The following is a 16962-nucleotide window of genomic DNA, read 5'->3' as shown; positions in this document are numbered from 1 at the left end:
ATTAGCCCCCTGTCATTTTGCTTTGTTTCCCAAATTGGAAACGAAACTGAAGGGACAACATTTTGAAACAGTGTCCGACATCCAAATGGAACCACAAGAGGTACTTGACAGCATTAAGGAAAATGACTTCCACAGTTCTTCTGAAGCATGGAAAAATCAATGGGACCACTGTACTCATTCCCAAGGAGACTATTTTGAAGGAGATGGCAGCCAAAATTGAGTAAGTTAAGCCAGCGTTTCTTTTCTGACATAGTCTGGGTACTTTCTGAGAGCACCTCGTACTACAGCAGAAGTCAGAAAACTACAACTCCTTCCAGTGTAGATTACATGAGAAGGTTGTGTTTTTATGTTGGTACTATGCAGAGAATTTGTCTCTTTAGTGATGGCTTCTATTCTCATGGTACTCTCATTCTATAGACACTGATCATTAAATAATGCACGGGCATAAGTGCTAGGCCTCATGTGTGAGGAATTTCTTAATGTTTTTAATGTCTGTCTTAACTCTTGGTGATTACTTACACTGTGTCTGGTTTATATATTGTCACGTGTTGGGTATGTCACGCAACAAATAACTTCATGTGGGTCTCAGATTTAGCGAATCTTTATTGGACACTCACACTTACACACCTTACAATTATTATTACTGTCCTTGGCCGTGGCTGGATCTCAACTGTCTTCGGCGACGGCTATCCCAATGCTGACTTCTTGCTGTCTTTCTTCTATACTGTATGGTGTCTAGGTTCCAACTGACTTGGCAAATACCTTCAACCCTTTTTATAACTTCGGCCGCTGCTATGCAATGAACCCTCGTTACAAACATGGAGACTCATCTCCGGGGAGATTCGGCATTCTCTACGCAACGACTCACTGTTAGAATTACAATACCGCTATTGTTACTTCCTATGCAACGGTCTGTTCTAGCTTTTCCATGGAAGTAACCCTTCTGGATTCCAAACATGTGACAATATGCTATCTTGTGTTGGTTCTGATGTCTGAAGATAGGGACTAGCTATATTGTGACATGCTGAGCTATGGATCACCCCTACCTCCCCAGCGGTACGTGGCGGTAACGTAACGCTCGCGTTACTACGGTAATAGGCGAGTTCCCGCCCCGCCACTCCCCTCCGCGGTGACGTAACGCGCAACGCTACGTACCCGTAATCAACTTCCTACTGTGACGTGGCACTCATTACGCAACCGGCAAGCACTGCAGCTATATAAGTGAGCTGCACAGCTGGTACCAGTGAGTTCTACTGTAGCAGTCGGCGACTTCAGTTGTACTGCAACAGTCGCCGAGTCGAGTTGTGACCTGGCCATCGCCGAAGACAGTTCCGAGTTATAAAGTAACAGTCGCCGAGTCGAGTTATAAAGTAACAGTCACCGAGCGTGTTATCAACAGTTCTCCAGTCAGCCGACTACAAATTGGAGTATAGCAGCCGTCGCGGAAAGAAGAACCGGACGTGTGTGTGATTGTGTAAGTGGGAGCGTGTGATACAGTGATACATAGCTCCCCTACTGTAAACGTGTAGACCACTGAAGACAGAGTGAACTGATTTGCGCATAGGGTTATAAAGTGTGAAACCCCGCAACAGTGTTAACAGATTAATGCGCTTAGGGTTATAAAGTGTGAAACCCCGCAACTGTGTGATAATTAATTGTAGCCGATAGTTGTAGATTGTTAAATAAACCAATTAACCATCTCTACAGCGTATTCAGTAACGAAACACGTTACAATATCAACTGGGCTCAATGGAATAGGTTTCTACCTTAAGATGGAGACAGAATCCAGTCTCAAAATGCTGTGTTTGAAATAAAGAACAGGAGAACGTATAATGTCCAAAATACAGTAACTGTATATACCATACTGTTGAGAAAATATGTATAAAATGTTGGTTGGAAAAAGTCACATAATGAACTTCTATTTGACATTTACTTACCGCAGAGCATGCAGTCCAAGTTTAAAGATATCCACTCCATCAATAAGGATCTGCCCACCTGCAGGTTCAATAATACGGAACAGGCCTAATGTAAGGGATGACTTGCCAGCACCTGTCCGTCCAACAATACCAACCTGCAACAAGGAAAAAATCACACAATTACATGTACTCAAATTCTGAAACTTTTGTAGGATTTAAGGATCTTGAGGTGGTGGTTATGAAAACTTCTATCTTCTGGGATATAACGCTGTGTAGGATCTGAGGTTCTCACAGCCATGGTTATGAAGAGTTCTGTCTTCTGGGATACAGCACTCTGTAGGATCTGAGGTTCTCACAGCAGTGGTTATGAAAACTTCTATCTTCTGGGATACAGCGCTATGTAGGATCTGAGTTTCTCAAAGTGGTGGTTATGAAAACTTCTATCTTCTGGGATATAATGCTGTGAAGTCCGCTGAAAATCAATTGATGTTTTGGAAGAACATGTCACCTCAGAAATATCAGTCAATTTTCAATGTCCTAACCATTATTATCCATGAAGAAAGAACTCTTCTCAGACTTTTGTTATACGATCTCAGCCTGGAGCCTGACTATAATGACTGAGATATTTTGTAACTTTCCTCATTCTGTCCAGGGCACACGGTAGCTTAGTTGGTCGAGGCACTATGCTACAAGCCAGAAGGTTGCAGGTTCGTGTAGCAATGAGGTGGATTTTTTGAACTGACCTAATCTTTCCAGCCACACTATGACCCTTGGGTTGACTCAGCCTCTAACAGAAATGAGTACCAGGAAACTTTATGGGGGTAAAGGGCGGATGGCGAGTAAGGCTGAACTTACCGCCATCTGTGAGCCAACTGTCTAGAGAAAATGTGAGAACCTCGATGTCTCACAACTCTACAGGCCTTCATAGCCTGTTACAGGGATACCTTTAGCTTTTCTACCTTTACCTCCTCAATCCTTCCAGGCAAATGCCAGGATTGTACCCCAGGTCAGGCCATGACCACTTCCTTCTACATGCTGTGAACTTCACACTATCATAATCATCCTAACATCTGATACGTTATTAAAACCATCGTTAAAGTAACCACAAATAAGATAAATCAACAATTTTGTTATACAAGATTTTTTATATGGTAATTACGGATTATACAAAATATTCATTATTGAATCTCTGAATTCCAAGGCCTGTGAATGAAGGTATGTGTTACAGATTTTTACCAAAAATGTTCTACTCCCCCTCCAATAAATAATTTGTTCTAATGTGTACCATACAAATTCTCACTTCACATTCCTTCCAACAGCATGTACTGCTACATTTCCACAAATTGTCTTAGTGAGTGAAGCTTTCAGAAAAAAATGAAGACCTTTCACTTACTGAACGGGACCTATAAGTGATTTGTGATGTGCAAACATCAGAAAAGGAACCAGAAGAGTATGGAAGGATTTGTTGTGACATTTTCCAATTCACGACACCCACATATCTATCACATTAACTTCGTAAGGATATTAAAAGCAACCGAGTTCCCATGTCACTGTCCCAAACATTTCAGTTACAAGTCTGGCTTGCTGCACAGTACTTAAATATGCATTCACTCACTGAAGGATACACCACAGTTATTTTAATTCTGCGGGGAGGGGGTACTTTAAATAAATTATAAAATTCACCTTCTCTCCCCCTTTAACAGTAAAGGAGATGCCTCGCAGAACAAGATCAAGTCCTTCTCTGTAGCGGACCTGATAATCTTTGAATTCCACTTCTCCCTTTTCAGGCCAGCTGCTTGATGGCTGGTTTGTTGGTATATCCCATGGTGCTTCCTGTAATATAAAAATGACATTAAATTTTCTGCGAGTTTCTCAAACAAATAGGCATGACACAGTCCTAAAGCAAGAATATAAAAATTGGGTTTGGGCACACAATGAACTGTGCTGAGAACTGAAACGCTAAAAAGAACGAGGAGAAAGCAGATGCAGAATTTTAATTACCATCTTTGCTCATATGAGCTGTAACAAGATTACAAAAAACCAAACCATACATAACTCAAAATGATAAATGCCATGTAAAAGAGCACGTGTGTGTGTGTGTGTGTTGGAAGAACCCCCCTCCCTCCCAATTTTGAAGTAAGATACAGTCAATTTCAAAGTGGGTCACAATATAGCATAATAGATGAAATCTTTGACCTTAGACTTTTGCAGCCTTGGTGCAACTTCAACCTTTGGTGCTTAGACACATAATATGCTGCAACATTCTGGTGCATACTGCAATACCCACCTTCAGAGTGCCTCCCTCACCTCAGTACAGTCAAGGAAAGGAATTTAATATAGATACATTAATTTGTAGGCAAAACCTGAAGTACACGTCTCTATAATTGTGTGGTCTACCAATTGGAGTTATGAAACTTCTGATGTTTTCAATGAGTCACTGGTGAGCCAAAACCTATCGTAAATATCTGCATAAGAAGCTGTTTGCAATGATGTAGTTACTACAACAGTTATGGGTCCTTCACAACAGAAATCCTGATTCCACCCAATGAAGACTCCATACCTGTTCCGTCTCTCCATACTCTTTGATTCTCTCCACAGCTACAATGTTTGTCTCCACATCTGATGTCATTCTCACCAACCAGTTGAGTGTTTGTGTGATCTGAAATGTTGGTAACCAAATCAGGACGAAAAGTTCTTCTAGCAGTGACTGTACAGAACAGTCTTCTCAGTTGTGATGCTGTACAGTTTGGAGAAAGCCTGGCATGTTTGAGGAACATGTCATGTGAACCTGAAGATCAAGGCAACATGTTTCTCTGCAATGTTAGGCTTTCTCCAAATTACACTGCATTACAAAATCACTGAGTTTAGTAAAACAGCAAAATATTTTAAAGCGAATGCGTGTATGTCTACTGCCTTCAGATACGGTCCATGTTCAACTTCCTGGCCTGTGTCCATCTAGGAAAGGGTATGGGACCATGTCAGATGGGGTCAACCACACAGCAGATTGTGTTATGGCCAATAAAGCAAAAGTTGTGGTGGAGCTAAGTTTCTTGAGGTTGTTACTGTTTTGTAAGAAACGTACTACCTCCATCTTTCACCCTGAAGATGGAGACAGCATGTTCCTCCAAAACATTTGTATCGACCTACATAGTGCCATAAACTCAAGCACCAAAATCTAAACTTTAATTGTCATATAATCCTCAAATCTGATATACAACAATGATTTACGCATGCCATATTAGTGAAACAGCAATGCCGTTGTGATAGACCAGTTCTTAGACAAACCACCATCAAGGAAATCTCGAGGAATAGCAAAATAATGCTTCTGTACCTGTAATGCATAGCTAACACTCAGGCCCACAAGACCTGGGCTCATGGTGTCCCTTCCGAGAACAGAAAACAATGAAGCGAAGAATATAATGAGGTTTCCCACCATTTCCAGTCTCACAGCCAGCCACCTGTGAACACACATTTTGCAAGTCAGTCACATTTTAAAAACAAGTGCTTATGTCTGTCTGTCACTATGACTGCTGACAGCAGCTGCCACATTTTGATCAAACTGTACCACTGGCACTGATGATTTGCTGTTGTAACAATTTATCATTCATAATAAAACACATGCTGTAATCATAAAACAAACTCAATCCAATATATGGTTAGGTAACATAGCCACCAACACAACAAGAAAAATGGTATTACAATTAAAGTCAATATCTCATAGATTGAATTGTATTGTCTACCACTACACATTTCTGTCTTCACGGAATCAACATCAGCCAGTGTATATATGCAGTATATATATGCATCCATAATGTGGTGCAACACATCTGTATTATAAGAGTTGTAGAAAATTGTGCCTTGTGGGATGATGAAAATTTCAATACAGAAAAATACTGTCAATATTAGAGTATACACGAATTTGTATTTAAAATACAGTGCAGGTAATTAAGAAATGTTGCATATTATGAATACAGGATTTTATAATATGAATCCAGCCTGAAGATTGTTGTTTTCTGGAATATGACACCATGCGTGGCACAGAAGTCTCCTTTTCTTCCTGAAGATGGAGGCAGCATGTTCGTCCATTATATTAATGCTTATCTAACAAATTACAAAGTGTCTCATACCAGAAAATGGTAAACTTCACTCTTACCACTGTGAGAACTTCAAATCCCACTCAATTCAGCATGCTACATACAAAATAGTTGAGTGATGTAGTCACATGGACCGACATGCTAGTGTTGGCAGTTGGCACACAATGTATGTCACTTATTTACCTGTCAGATAGTGTACAGTAAAATCTAAATACGTCTGCATCTTGATGCAAATATCTGTGCTGTGTCATGGTTGTAAACAGTCTGAAACCAAATACTCTCCAGAAAAAGCATAAACAGATAATGAATGTCTTTACGAAACAAAATAAGAAACCTTTGTAGATGAATGAAAGTGCCTGACCCCATAGTTTCACTCCAGTAAGTGACAATGAACATAATATGCAACTGTAAAAGTTATGAATTCTAATACCGAAGTATGGACAACATTTTCAAAATATTGACAAATCTAACCTGTTTGCAATTATACTGGGAAAATAGCAGATTTGATTGAAGTCTACCCTGCTCTCCGATTCCTGCATGAACCTCTGCTGCACACCATATGCTCGAATTGTCTGTGCTCCTGCAAAGATAACACATTATGAATGTTCAGATAGTGTGAACTGTCCAAAGAAGAAGACCAAAAACTTGTTTAAATACAATGCGAGATATGATATTTATGATATATGGTAAAGATGTTACTCCACCACCTAAAATCCATTTCTTCAAATCTCTTTGTAAACTTGAGGAGAAAACAAAGTACTTCTTTGTCATAACATACATTTTTCCCATTCTTAATATAATATTGAGCACTGATTGCTCAGTCAGTATAGTGACTAGGCCACAGGCTGGACAGCCAAGGAATTGGAGTTTGATTCCTGGCAGGGGCAAGAAATTTCCTCTCCTCCATATGTCCAGTCCAACTGTGGGGCCCACCCAGCCTCTCATACAATAGGAATCAGGGCTTGCTTCCCTGGGAATAAAAGAGCAGAGGCATGGAACTGATCACTCACCTCCAACCAGTACTGTGGTGGAGCTATACCTCCAATTTCCCATAAACATTCATGGCATGGTACTTAATAAATTAAGTTCAAAGGTTACTTTACCTTTTACCTTACTTTAATACTTGTTCTAAAAACATGGCAACTAATCCAGGTGAGTAACTGCTGACATACAATTGTCATTCCATAATTAAGAATATAAACCTAAATATATTTAAGAAACATTCACTCTTTAAAGGGCTTATGTCTTCCAGAACTTGCAAACCTACATTATAATCACCTCAAATATTATTTTGAGAGTTAAAGGTTAACTTCAGATGCACATGACTTAATACACTAACAACTAAAATCACACTTTGAAACTACAATCTTACCTGTGATGCTTTCTCCAAAGTGCGAGTAAATAGGAGACCTTGAAACTGACTCTAACCTCTTTAGCTGACGTGAAGTGGCGACATAGAATCGCTGCAATGATCATAACAATATGAATTCTGATATATTCTTTATTCTGTCACATTTAACATTATAATAATGTTAAGAATTTACAGAATTAAAGGACTATTTATGAATGATATAAATTTCAGATTGCCCTAGCCCATACTTCTTTGAGTTCAAAAACAAACACAACCACTGACAAAATATTTTTCCTGTTTCACTTCTTAAGTACCAGAAAGGTGTACAACCTTCAACAAAGACACTTTCAAAGTGTTCCAGAATATGATTCCTTGTATACATTTATATGTGGAACATACCAGCCACCATTTCAATTTCTCTGATGTCAGTTTATTTCATCAGCTGTGCTTCCATTTCAGCACACTACATTTTGAAAGAATATGTCCAAGTATTTGAAATGTTAAAATATATCATGTTAATTTACTAATTCCAGCAACAATGAACCCATATAAAACAAACAAACCTACACCAGTAACATGTTAAACACAGAAAACACTTCTTGCTGGTACATCACTCATATAAAGGTCATATGCACTCTAATTCCATGACATCCTGACAATAATAGCGTGCAATTTTAGATTTTATTATATCTTCAGTTGTGTTAACTAATAAAAAGACCTGAAAATAAATACTTCTTCAATACTTTGTTCACATGATCTGGAAAATATTTGATTCCTTTGTTTAAACCTGTGGGTTAGTATATAAAATGAGATTCAGTCTGGGACAATTTTACTTAAAATTATTCAATTCCCCTACTGTCATAATTACAATTATTCTAAAGCTGGTATTAACAGAGTCTGCATTTTAATGAACTGGACAAATCATACCTGGATAAAATAATATAAGATGCCAATAGGAACAATCACAGTTATGAAGATGGGAGTGCTGTAACTGATTACCACAAGAGTGGCAATAACCTGCAAGTTTACAAAACAGAGGTCAATATCATACAACAACAGTGACATTCAGTTACACAGTATAACACAAACCAATGAACAGAATAATCACCAGAACACAAATTCTAAAATTTTTATTTTTTATACAAGGTCTGAGATGTTGACAGTGGGGAAAATTTCAGTGATCATCTTCTGGGTTATGACACCATTTCTGAAGAAACTGCTACCTCCATCTTCACAGTAGAAGTGAAGATGGAGGTGGTTTAAGAGTTTGTGGGGCCTTAGGCCAGTGTTCAGTGCTCCTGGGCACTGAAAAATGTGATAGTGTATGGGTGTGTGTTAGACACTTTATTATTTATTAGAATCAATGGAAAAAGGGAGTGGAGAACGTGCTATTTTTGTTTCACCTACAAATTTAGCGGCCTTCAAATATCTCCTGCTAGACAGACAAGTTGCATGCCCACCTGATGCAGGGCCATGGACACAGGCTACTTTATCTATGCCTTAATCTGCCCTGGGATGGAGGCAGGAGATGCCTTCAAAACAGAGGCACTCAGCAACAGGACTACACAATTCCATACACCAGAATACAACAGTCTAATAGATTTAAGATTCTAACTGAATATGTTTGCTTCTAACCATAAAATAACAAATTTTACTCCTCTGTAAGTTTTGGGATTTTCACTGCAGTGATTGCAGTGGGTTGTGACACTGCATACTTTTGTAGATGGATACCAATGTTTCAGAGAATTACCCTGCCTACCTCTTCAGGGTCTAAGAAGGATATGGATGCTATTAGGTTACAGAGGCAGGCAGCAAGTAAGGTCGTTACCCACCTTACTCAGTTCAACCCTGAAAATGGCAGCAGCCATGTTCCATTGAAACACTGGTATCCACATAGATAACTGTATGGTGAAACAACCGAAGTAACCACACTCTGAAAATTGTACTCCTTGATTGAAATAGTTTCTCAACTTGTTATAAAGAAAAAAAAAACATGTCTATGCTTCATGGAAATTAAGTTAAAACGTACACAATATGTTTAACATTTCAACTGCACAAGATGCGTCTCCTGTAAAAGTGTCACTACCAATAATTTGTACAGTGGAGAAACTACAGTTTGTATTAATGCACAGATGGTAAAGCTAAAAAATGGTTTGAATCATATCTTAACAATAGATACCAGAGAATTCAAGTCTGTGAAAAAGATTCTAATCAAACTACCCATTCTTCTTGGGGAATAATAACTGATGGTGTTCCTCAAGGCTCGGTTTTGGGCCCGTTGCTGTTTCTCATTTATATCAACGATCTGCCCAAAATCGTAATTAACAATGCTATATCCATTTTGTTTGCCGACGATACAAGCGTATTAATTAAAGGTTCAAATTTAGAAAATCTCCATATCAATATGAATAATGTTTTTAATCATTTATATAAGTGGTTTAGGACAAATTTGCTTTCAATAAATATTAATAAAACTCATAGTATGCAGTTTAAAACCAAAAATAAACTCACAACCGACGTAGATATTGTTTGTAACAATCGTCCAGTAACCACTGTGTCAAATATAAAGTTTCTTGGTATAAACATAATGGATACACTCAACTGGAGTTCACATGTGGAATGTATAATCCCAAAACTTACCTCAGCATGTTATATGATGAGAAGTATTAAACCATACTTGCCTCTAAAAACTTTGAAAACAATTTACTACTCTTATTTTGGCTCTGTTATGAACTATGGTCTTTGCTTTTGGGGAGTCTCGCCTCATAGTATAAAAGTATTTAGAATGCAGAAGAAGATAATTAGAATTATGATCGGCTGTAATAGTAGAGTTTCATGTAGAGATCTCTTTCGGAAATTGGAAATTTTGCCTTTGGCTTCACAGTATATTTTTTCACTCATGCTCTTTGTGGTTAATAATAAAAGTCTCTTTATTCCAAATTCACTAAATCATAATATAAATACAAGACATATTACAAATTTCTATCAACCCATAGCAAATTTTACGGTATATCAAAAGGGAGTGTATTATATGGGCATAAAAATTTATAATAATCTTCCTTCTTATATAAAAGAAGAGTCACTCAACCCTAAGAAGTTCAAAATTTGTTTAAAGCGTTTTCTTTATCTTCATCATTTTTATTCTGTGGAAGAATATTTCCAATATAAATCATTATAAGTTAATGATTATGCATTCACTAGAATCACCTGTTGATCATCCAGTTTTTTATTAGTATTATTCTAGTCATGATTCTACTATTCTAGTCTAGTCACCTAAGCAATTTCTGTGATATGTTCAAACTGACATTGTTTAAATTTAAACTGCATGTTTTATTAAAGTAACTTATATGACTGGAATCCATTTAATTCTACATGTTTTGTTTCAATTTTTGTATTTTATACTTTTTTATTTATGTATTTGGTTCTTGCTCTATTAATTTTAAGAATAATCACTGTATGGACATGTCCTATATCTCACTTGTATTGTGGATCCATGGAACGAAAAATAAATGAATGAATGAATGAATGAATGAGTTAAATCACAGAAATTATCAGTTTTATGAGTAAATATTATTTCACATGTACTTCACATTGTAGTGTCCTCTTTGGGTATGACTTATTTTTATATACTGAAAAATAAGAAGCTCTAACTGGTATAAATATTCAAAACATTATACTGCAGCATCCTGCTGCACCGAGTATTCTCACTTCTTGCTGTCTTTCTGCAACTTTGTCGATATACGAATATGAATATTAATAAATCAACAAAGTTGCACAAACACAGCAAGGAGTGAGAGCACAAAGTTAGAATAAATATTCAAAAACACCAATTATTCGATTGTGAAAAATGATCAAGACCAACATAATGTAGCATTTTCCACTTAAAAACAAAAAGAATACTTTATGTTGCTTGTGTTCTGCTGAAAGATTCCGTTCATTTTGAGGGAACAAGAATGCATATTTACTGACTTTAAAACTGCTATAACAATTTACTATCACTTGTTTAATTAGTAATGTAATTCATTTATAAATAACACTGCAGTTAAACTACTTATCTGATTCTGTTATAATACCATTATTTTACTTCCTTCTTTAATCATAATTTCTAAAACCCTGTCTCTCGTCTAAAAAAAAAAAGTTTGAACTTTTTCAAAATAAAAATACTGTCCATGAAAGACAATTCAGTAACATTTTGAACGGTATACACATATTTCATAAAATAAAATAAACAAATAATATCGCTATACATTCACAATCTTATCATGACACATTGATAGGACCCATTACTAAAAAACTATCAGTGAAATTTGAAAATTAATGCTGGACCAGAAAACTGGAAATTATAAATCAGAATGCGGTGGTTTTAAATTTATCCTACATTACAATTCGTATTTTAGTACAAATTTTTTTATGAATCTGAAATTTAAAAAAATAATTGATTTTATACAATATCTTATGATGTAACAAAATAAAGACAGGACAGTCTCTTTAAAACACAGAATCCTCACTGCACTGGCTACTGTACATAAACACTGTACGAACAAAGGGAGCACTAGAGAGGAAAGCACATTAGACATTAGAATAACCATGGCAACTTAAGTGTAAATTTGCAGAAATATATGGAAGCAAAACCTTGACCAAAAAGCTTTTGAATATTTACAAATAGATAAAATAAAAGCATCCTCATATATTGCAATGGTTATAACATAAAAAACTAAATACATTCAAACTAAAAGAACTTTCTAAACTAAAACTACAAGTATGCTCTACAAAACTAATAAAATAGAAAAGAATTCTACTACACATCACACACCACAATCACACAGACAAGAGTTGGAAACTGAAAAAGATGCAGAAACTTGAAAGCAGAGGCTTGTAGACCAATTGGTTCTTGAAATTCTCTTTGTGCACAGAAACCTGATTTTATAACCATATAAGCAAAATAGAATTCGAGATATTAAAATGGTATTACTTTCAGATAAACTTTTATAAGAAGGTTGAAATTTGAGGTAGTTAGTACGTCCACCATTTACATCACTTACCGAACAGGTTGGTCTAGCGGTAAGTCTACACCTGTACCCAGGAAATGCTTGGTTATAATCTCAGCCAAGACACAAACTACCCTGACTGGGGGTTTATATAGCTTTCCTCAGTTCCTCCAGGCAAATGCTGGGATAGTACCACGATTGTTTCCTTCCAAATCCTTTCCAATTCATCATTTGGTTATCATCCTATCATTCAGTGCTACACAGTCTGTAATACTGAAGGTGGTGTGCAAAAAATACTGTTTTGCTTATCTCAAACAGACTCAAGTTTTTGTATTTTAGAGGCAGATAAACCAAGCATCACTAAGTAACAAGCAACCATGATATGACATTAAGAATGTTTTTCTTGAACATGACAACAGAAGGAATAACAACATTTGCTTCTCAATGTGAATGACAAAAACTCATTTTTAGAGGTAAATAAAGAGTGTGACAAAGCAAACTATACAGCCTGCAGGCTACTCAACTGACGACATGTATTCTCATAGTGACAGATCACGCACTGTACTGCTGACACTGAAAATGCACAATGACTGAATAATCTACAAGAAAAACCAATGTTCATATTACAGCCTTTCTGCAACCTTGAAGATTAAGGCAGCAGGTATCTCCACAATATTAGTACCTACTTATCCAAATTACACAGCATCACATCTCGGAAGATCCTTAATATTCACTGTTGTCACAATATATAACAATATACTGTTCATGTAGTATTTTGATAGCAGGTGTTAAAATATGGTGTCTTCCAACATTTGAAAGAATTTCACATCAATAAATTCTTCAACTTTCACTTATACAATTTCACGAAAGAGAGTTTTAAACGATATTATTCTAATCATTTATATTTACTATAGTGAAATATTAAAAATGGTTTTAACGAGTGCTGTTGAACCACAGTCCTTTCTGCTTACCACACTCAAGTTTACTGAATCTGTCAAATTAAATTAAATATTCCCTTCTTCAAATATCCAACTACAAAATTCTCCAAAACACTGTGTCTAGAACAGACATAAAAATCAGCACAGCATAGGAATGATCTTTTCAAGGTGACCTATTTTCAATTTATTGTCTCAACATTTCTTGACGCAACAGTTCTTAAACTCTTTCAATTTTACAATTTTAAACATTCTTCTCAACTTTCTACCAGTCCTAACTAATCAGCCAACCAACCAGGTAATTATCAAACAAACGAACACCATGCAGCCAAGTTGTTACTGAGAAGCCATAGTCTTCACTCTTCTACTTAAAAATTTCCCAAAATTTTACTGAATGTAACAATTTACTGCTGTGTTCAGAAGAGCCTACCACTGGTCCCTATCCTGAGCCACATGATTCCAGTCCATACCACCCCATTCTATTTCTCTACAATCCACTTCAATACTATCCTTCCACCTATGCTACTATCAGCCCTAGATAAACATATTATAGTATTTTATTTACATTAACTCCTTCAGAGCCCTAAATAAATCTGTATTATCTGTTTCGGCATAAATGTTCATTTGGTTCAAAACTGCAACATATAATTGTTCACTCTTTAATTAAAAAAAAACACTGTAGGCATTAGAGTTGCCACCTCACTGACCTTGAAGATGGAAGCTGTTGCCTTCATTTTCAGGGTAAAAGAATGGGACTTGAATTTGGAGACTTTATATACAGTAACCTCCCGACAAGATCATCACTATGACACAGCTGATATACTCGCAGCAGCAAGGATGTTACTCCAGTATACTGCAAGATGGGTGAAAATGTTTTGGAGGAATGTACCACCTTATCGAACTACACGGCATCATAACCTCAGAAGACTGTGGACATGATACTCACCCCTGCAAGAACATCAAATCTCACAGAGATCGATTAGCTATAATATATTTCTACACTGGATTGTGTCCCATTTAGTATAACACAATTAGATTACAATGTGAAATATTCATGTTGTAATCTGATGATGTTTTGCAAAGTTAATCTAATTATGAAGACTGCTCCTAGATACAGATAGCATTTTATATGTAATCTGACAAAGTCTCTCGGAAAAAACACCCTCATAAGAGAAGCTTCTGACTTCACTCGCCTCATAAGGAAACAAAAAACACTTAGCACAAGCCTATAGCACACTGTCACTTGTATTTTCCATCCAGTATGCCTAATTAAATGCACTGCTGATCAATAACCAATCAGTTACCTCCTGAAATTCACATAAACACCAAATAACAAGTAATCCTGAGTCAATTCAGAGCATAAATCCAAAGTTTCAGGAATCTTCCTCACTTCCATCATCAAGGAATTAAATGATATTTAGTCATCATGAAAGCTTCCAGTACTATAAACTAATATTTTTTATATAATACACTTCTATACAAGAACATCCTTAGTATATAACATAGTGTCAGAATTACTGGGTTTTGGGGCTTTTTCCATTCTAGAGACTAGAAAACTGGATTTTTTCCATCCTCAATAGAGAAGGGAAGATACCTACTCAGTTGGGTCCCTTACAAAAAGCTAACCTCAGTCACTCAATCACAGTGATTGTGGTTAGCTCTTTCTAAGGGACTCAACTGAGTAAGTGTTTTCCAGTTTCCGAAACATCATGTTTTCTAGAATACTGGATGATGAAAAAGAAGTCTGAGTGTTATACACCAATGTCAGAACCCTTTAGAAGTATACAGTGTGGCTGCACTTACACAAATTTGAGTGAAGCAAACTTAAACAGCGCACTATAAAAAATATTAATAAAATCTCACTGATGCATAAAGTTTGAAATCACTTCACATTTAATCCTATGAGAAAACTCACTGCTTTGAATTATGTGAGGTCTTCAGGAACATATTCACACATAAAATGTGACTGCGCTGTACTTCTATATGAAGAACATTCTTACAAAACAAATAACAAAATACAGACAAATCGAGATAATATTTGACAATACACAAAGAAAGGAAAACCTCTAACCAAAGACATAACAAGAAAAACGACAACGGAATAATTCTTCTGAATTAGAAAAAAAAAACCATCACATAAATCATAAATGAAGAACAAGGATAAGTTAAGAAGAGGAACATAAAATTTTTGGCCAGCAATTCTCATGCANGCTGTATTTTAGCGTCCTGTTGCACTGATTTTCATCCATGATATGTATACAGTGGCCGTCTTGTAGTGCACTCAATTTCACCTGTTATGTCATGACATGTTTCGGCAACATAGTGCCATCATCAGGTGCCCTAATTACGCTAATCTATTGCATTGCTTGCCTTTATATGTCTTTATAAAAGTATTTAAAAAGTGCGTATTTGTCAACTATAATAAATTTACACACACTAAAACTTGTTAAGATTATTCATCTTATGTTTCTTAATTAAAAACTGCATGTGGTTCTTCCACTACGGGGGTCGTTTTTCTTATATTCTGTGTAAACCGTGTCTTGTGATGTGTGTTCCCTTCTTAGCTGCGAGTGTTGTAATGGTTTATACAGAATATAAGAAAAACGACCCCCATAGTGGAAGAACCACACGCAAGTTTTAATTAAGATGAATAATCCTAACAAGTTTTAGTGTGTGTAAATTTATTATAGTTGACAAATACGCACTTTTTAAATACTTTTATAAAGACATATAAAGGCAAGCAATGCAATAGATTAGCGTAATTAGGGCACCTGATGATGGCACTATGTTGCCGAAACATGTCATGACATAACAGGTGAAATTGAGTGCACTACAAGACGGCCACTGTATACATATCATGGATGAAAATCAGTGCAACAGGACGCTAAAATACAGCATTAAGCTATTTTCATGAATAACAAGTTTTTTTAACATTTCCCCAACCTTGAGACACATTTTCTTTGTATCTTCCGTAAATTCTCTGACTATTTTTGTGGGTCTGTGCTACAATGTAATCATTCACTTACATTTTGTGAAAAACAAGTGCCACAACGATACTCTACTAGAAAAAACTTTCTTTTTTTTTTTGGCTGTGGAAGAACATCAAGTCACCACATTCCAATTTTGTAATCTCCTGTAAGTTAAGGTACAATGTCCTCACGCTTTGCCATAAAATCTGAATTAATAATAATCTACTTCAAGGAATTTATTTTATATGAAGAAGTTACATCTTTCAAGTTGTGTGGCACATTTCTAATTTTTAAATTTCACCCTATGAAACTTCTACTTGAGATCTGCTGGTTTAGATTATGAATGTTCAGAAACTATAAATCTGTCATCAACAATGGATAAACTCTACTCATAATGTAACACTCTACATTTATCACTTCCTCTTTGAAAAATCCTAGACAAAATTATACAGCTGAATAAATAAACTACAAGCCCTAAAACCTTCTGCTTAAAAAAATTAAGAGTACAAATGGCATAAGCCTTAATGGTGGATTCACTGTTCCTCAGTGGTATGCAATGGACAGCCAAGATCATACTCAAACAATTAGTTTTAATTACTTTGCTATCTGTGTGTTTGTTTAAATTTTTTGTATTTTTTTTATATGATGACCTTCATGTCCATTTGGTTTGGACTTGTGAAATGAAATGTATGTATGTATGTATGTATGT

At 36.1% G+C, this 16962-nt stretch overlaps 1 protein-coding gene across 1 annotated transcript in view; it reads right to left on the bottom strand.

The window, feature by feature from the left end:
- LOC111869170 (multidrug resistance-associated protein 1) overlaps positions 1-16962 on the bottom strand; it is a 151260-nt gene that overhangs the window by 9475 nt on the left and 124823 nt on the right. Inside the window, exons 25-31 of the mRNA XM_033753308.1 lie at positions 8289-8378; positions 7383-7473; positions 6482-6590; positions 5248-5374; positions 4477-4575; positions 3600-3749; positions 1938-2071 (exon numbers count right to left, since the gene is read on the bottom strand). Coding sequence (XP_033609199.1) covers positions 1938-2071; positions 3600-3749; positions 4477-4575; positions 5248-5374; positions 6482-6590; positions 7383-7473; positions 8289-8378 — 800 coding nt within the window. The remainder of the gene's footprint in view (positions 1-1937; positions 2072-3599; positions 3750-4476; positions 4576-5247; positions 5375-6481; positions 6591-7382; positions 7474-8288; positions 8379-16962) is intronic.

This window comes from Cryptotermes secundus, unplaced genomic scaffold (genome assembly GCF_002891405.2).
Source record: "Cryptotermes secundus unplaced genomic scaffold, Csec_1.0 scaffold1441, whole genome shotgun sequence".
Taxonomy (NCBI): domain Eukaryota; kingdom Metazoa; phylum Arthropoda; class Insecta; order Blattodea; family Kalotermitidae; genus Cryptotermes; species Cryptotermes secundus.
Note: the sequence above shows the minus strand (reverse complement) of the source record. Positions and strands in the feature narration are given on the sequence as shown.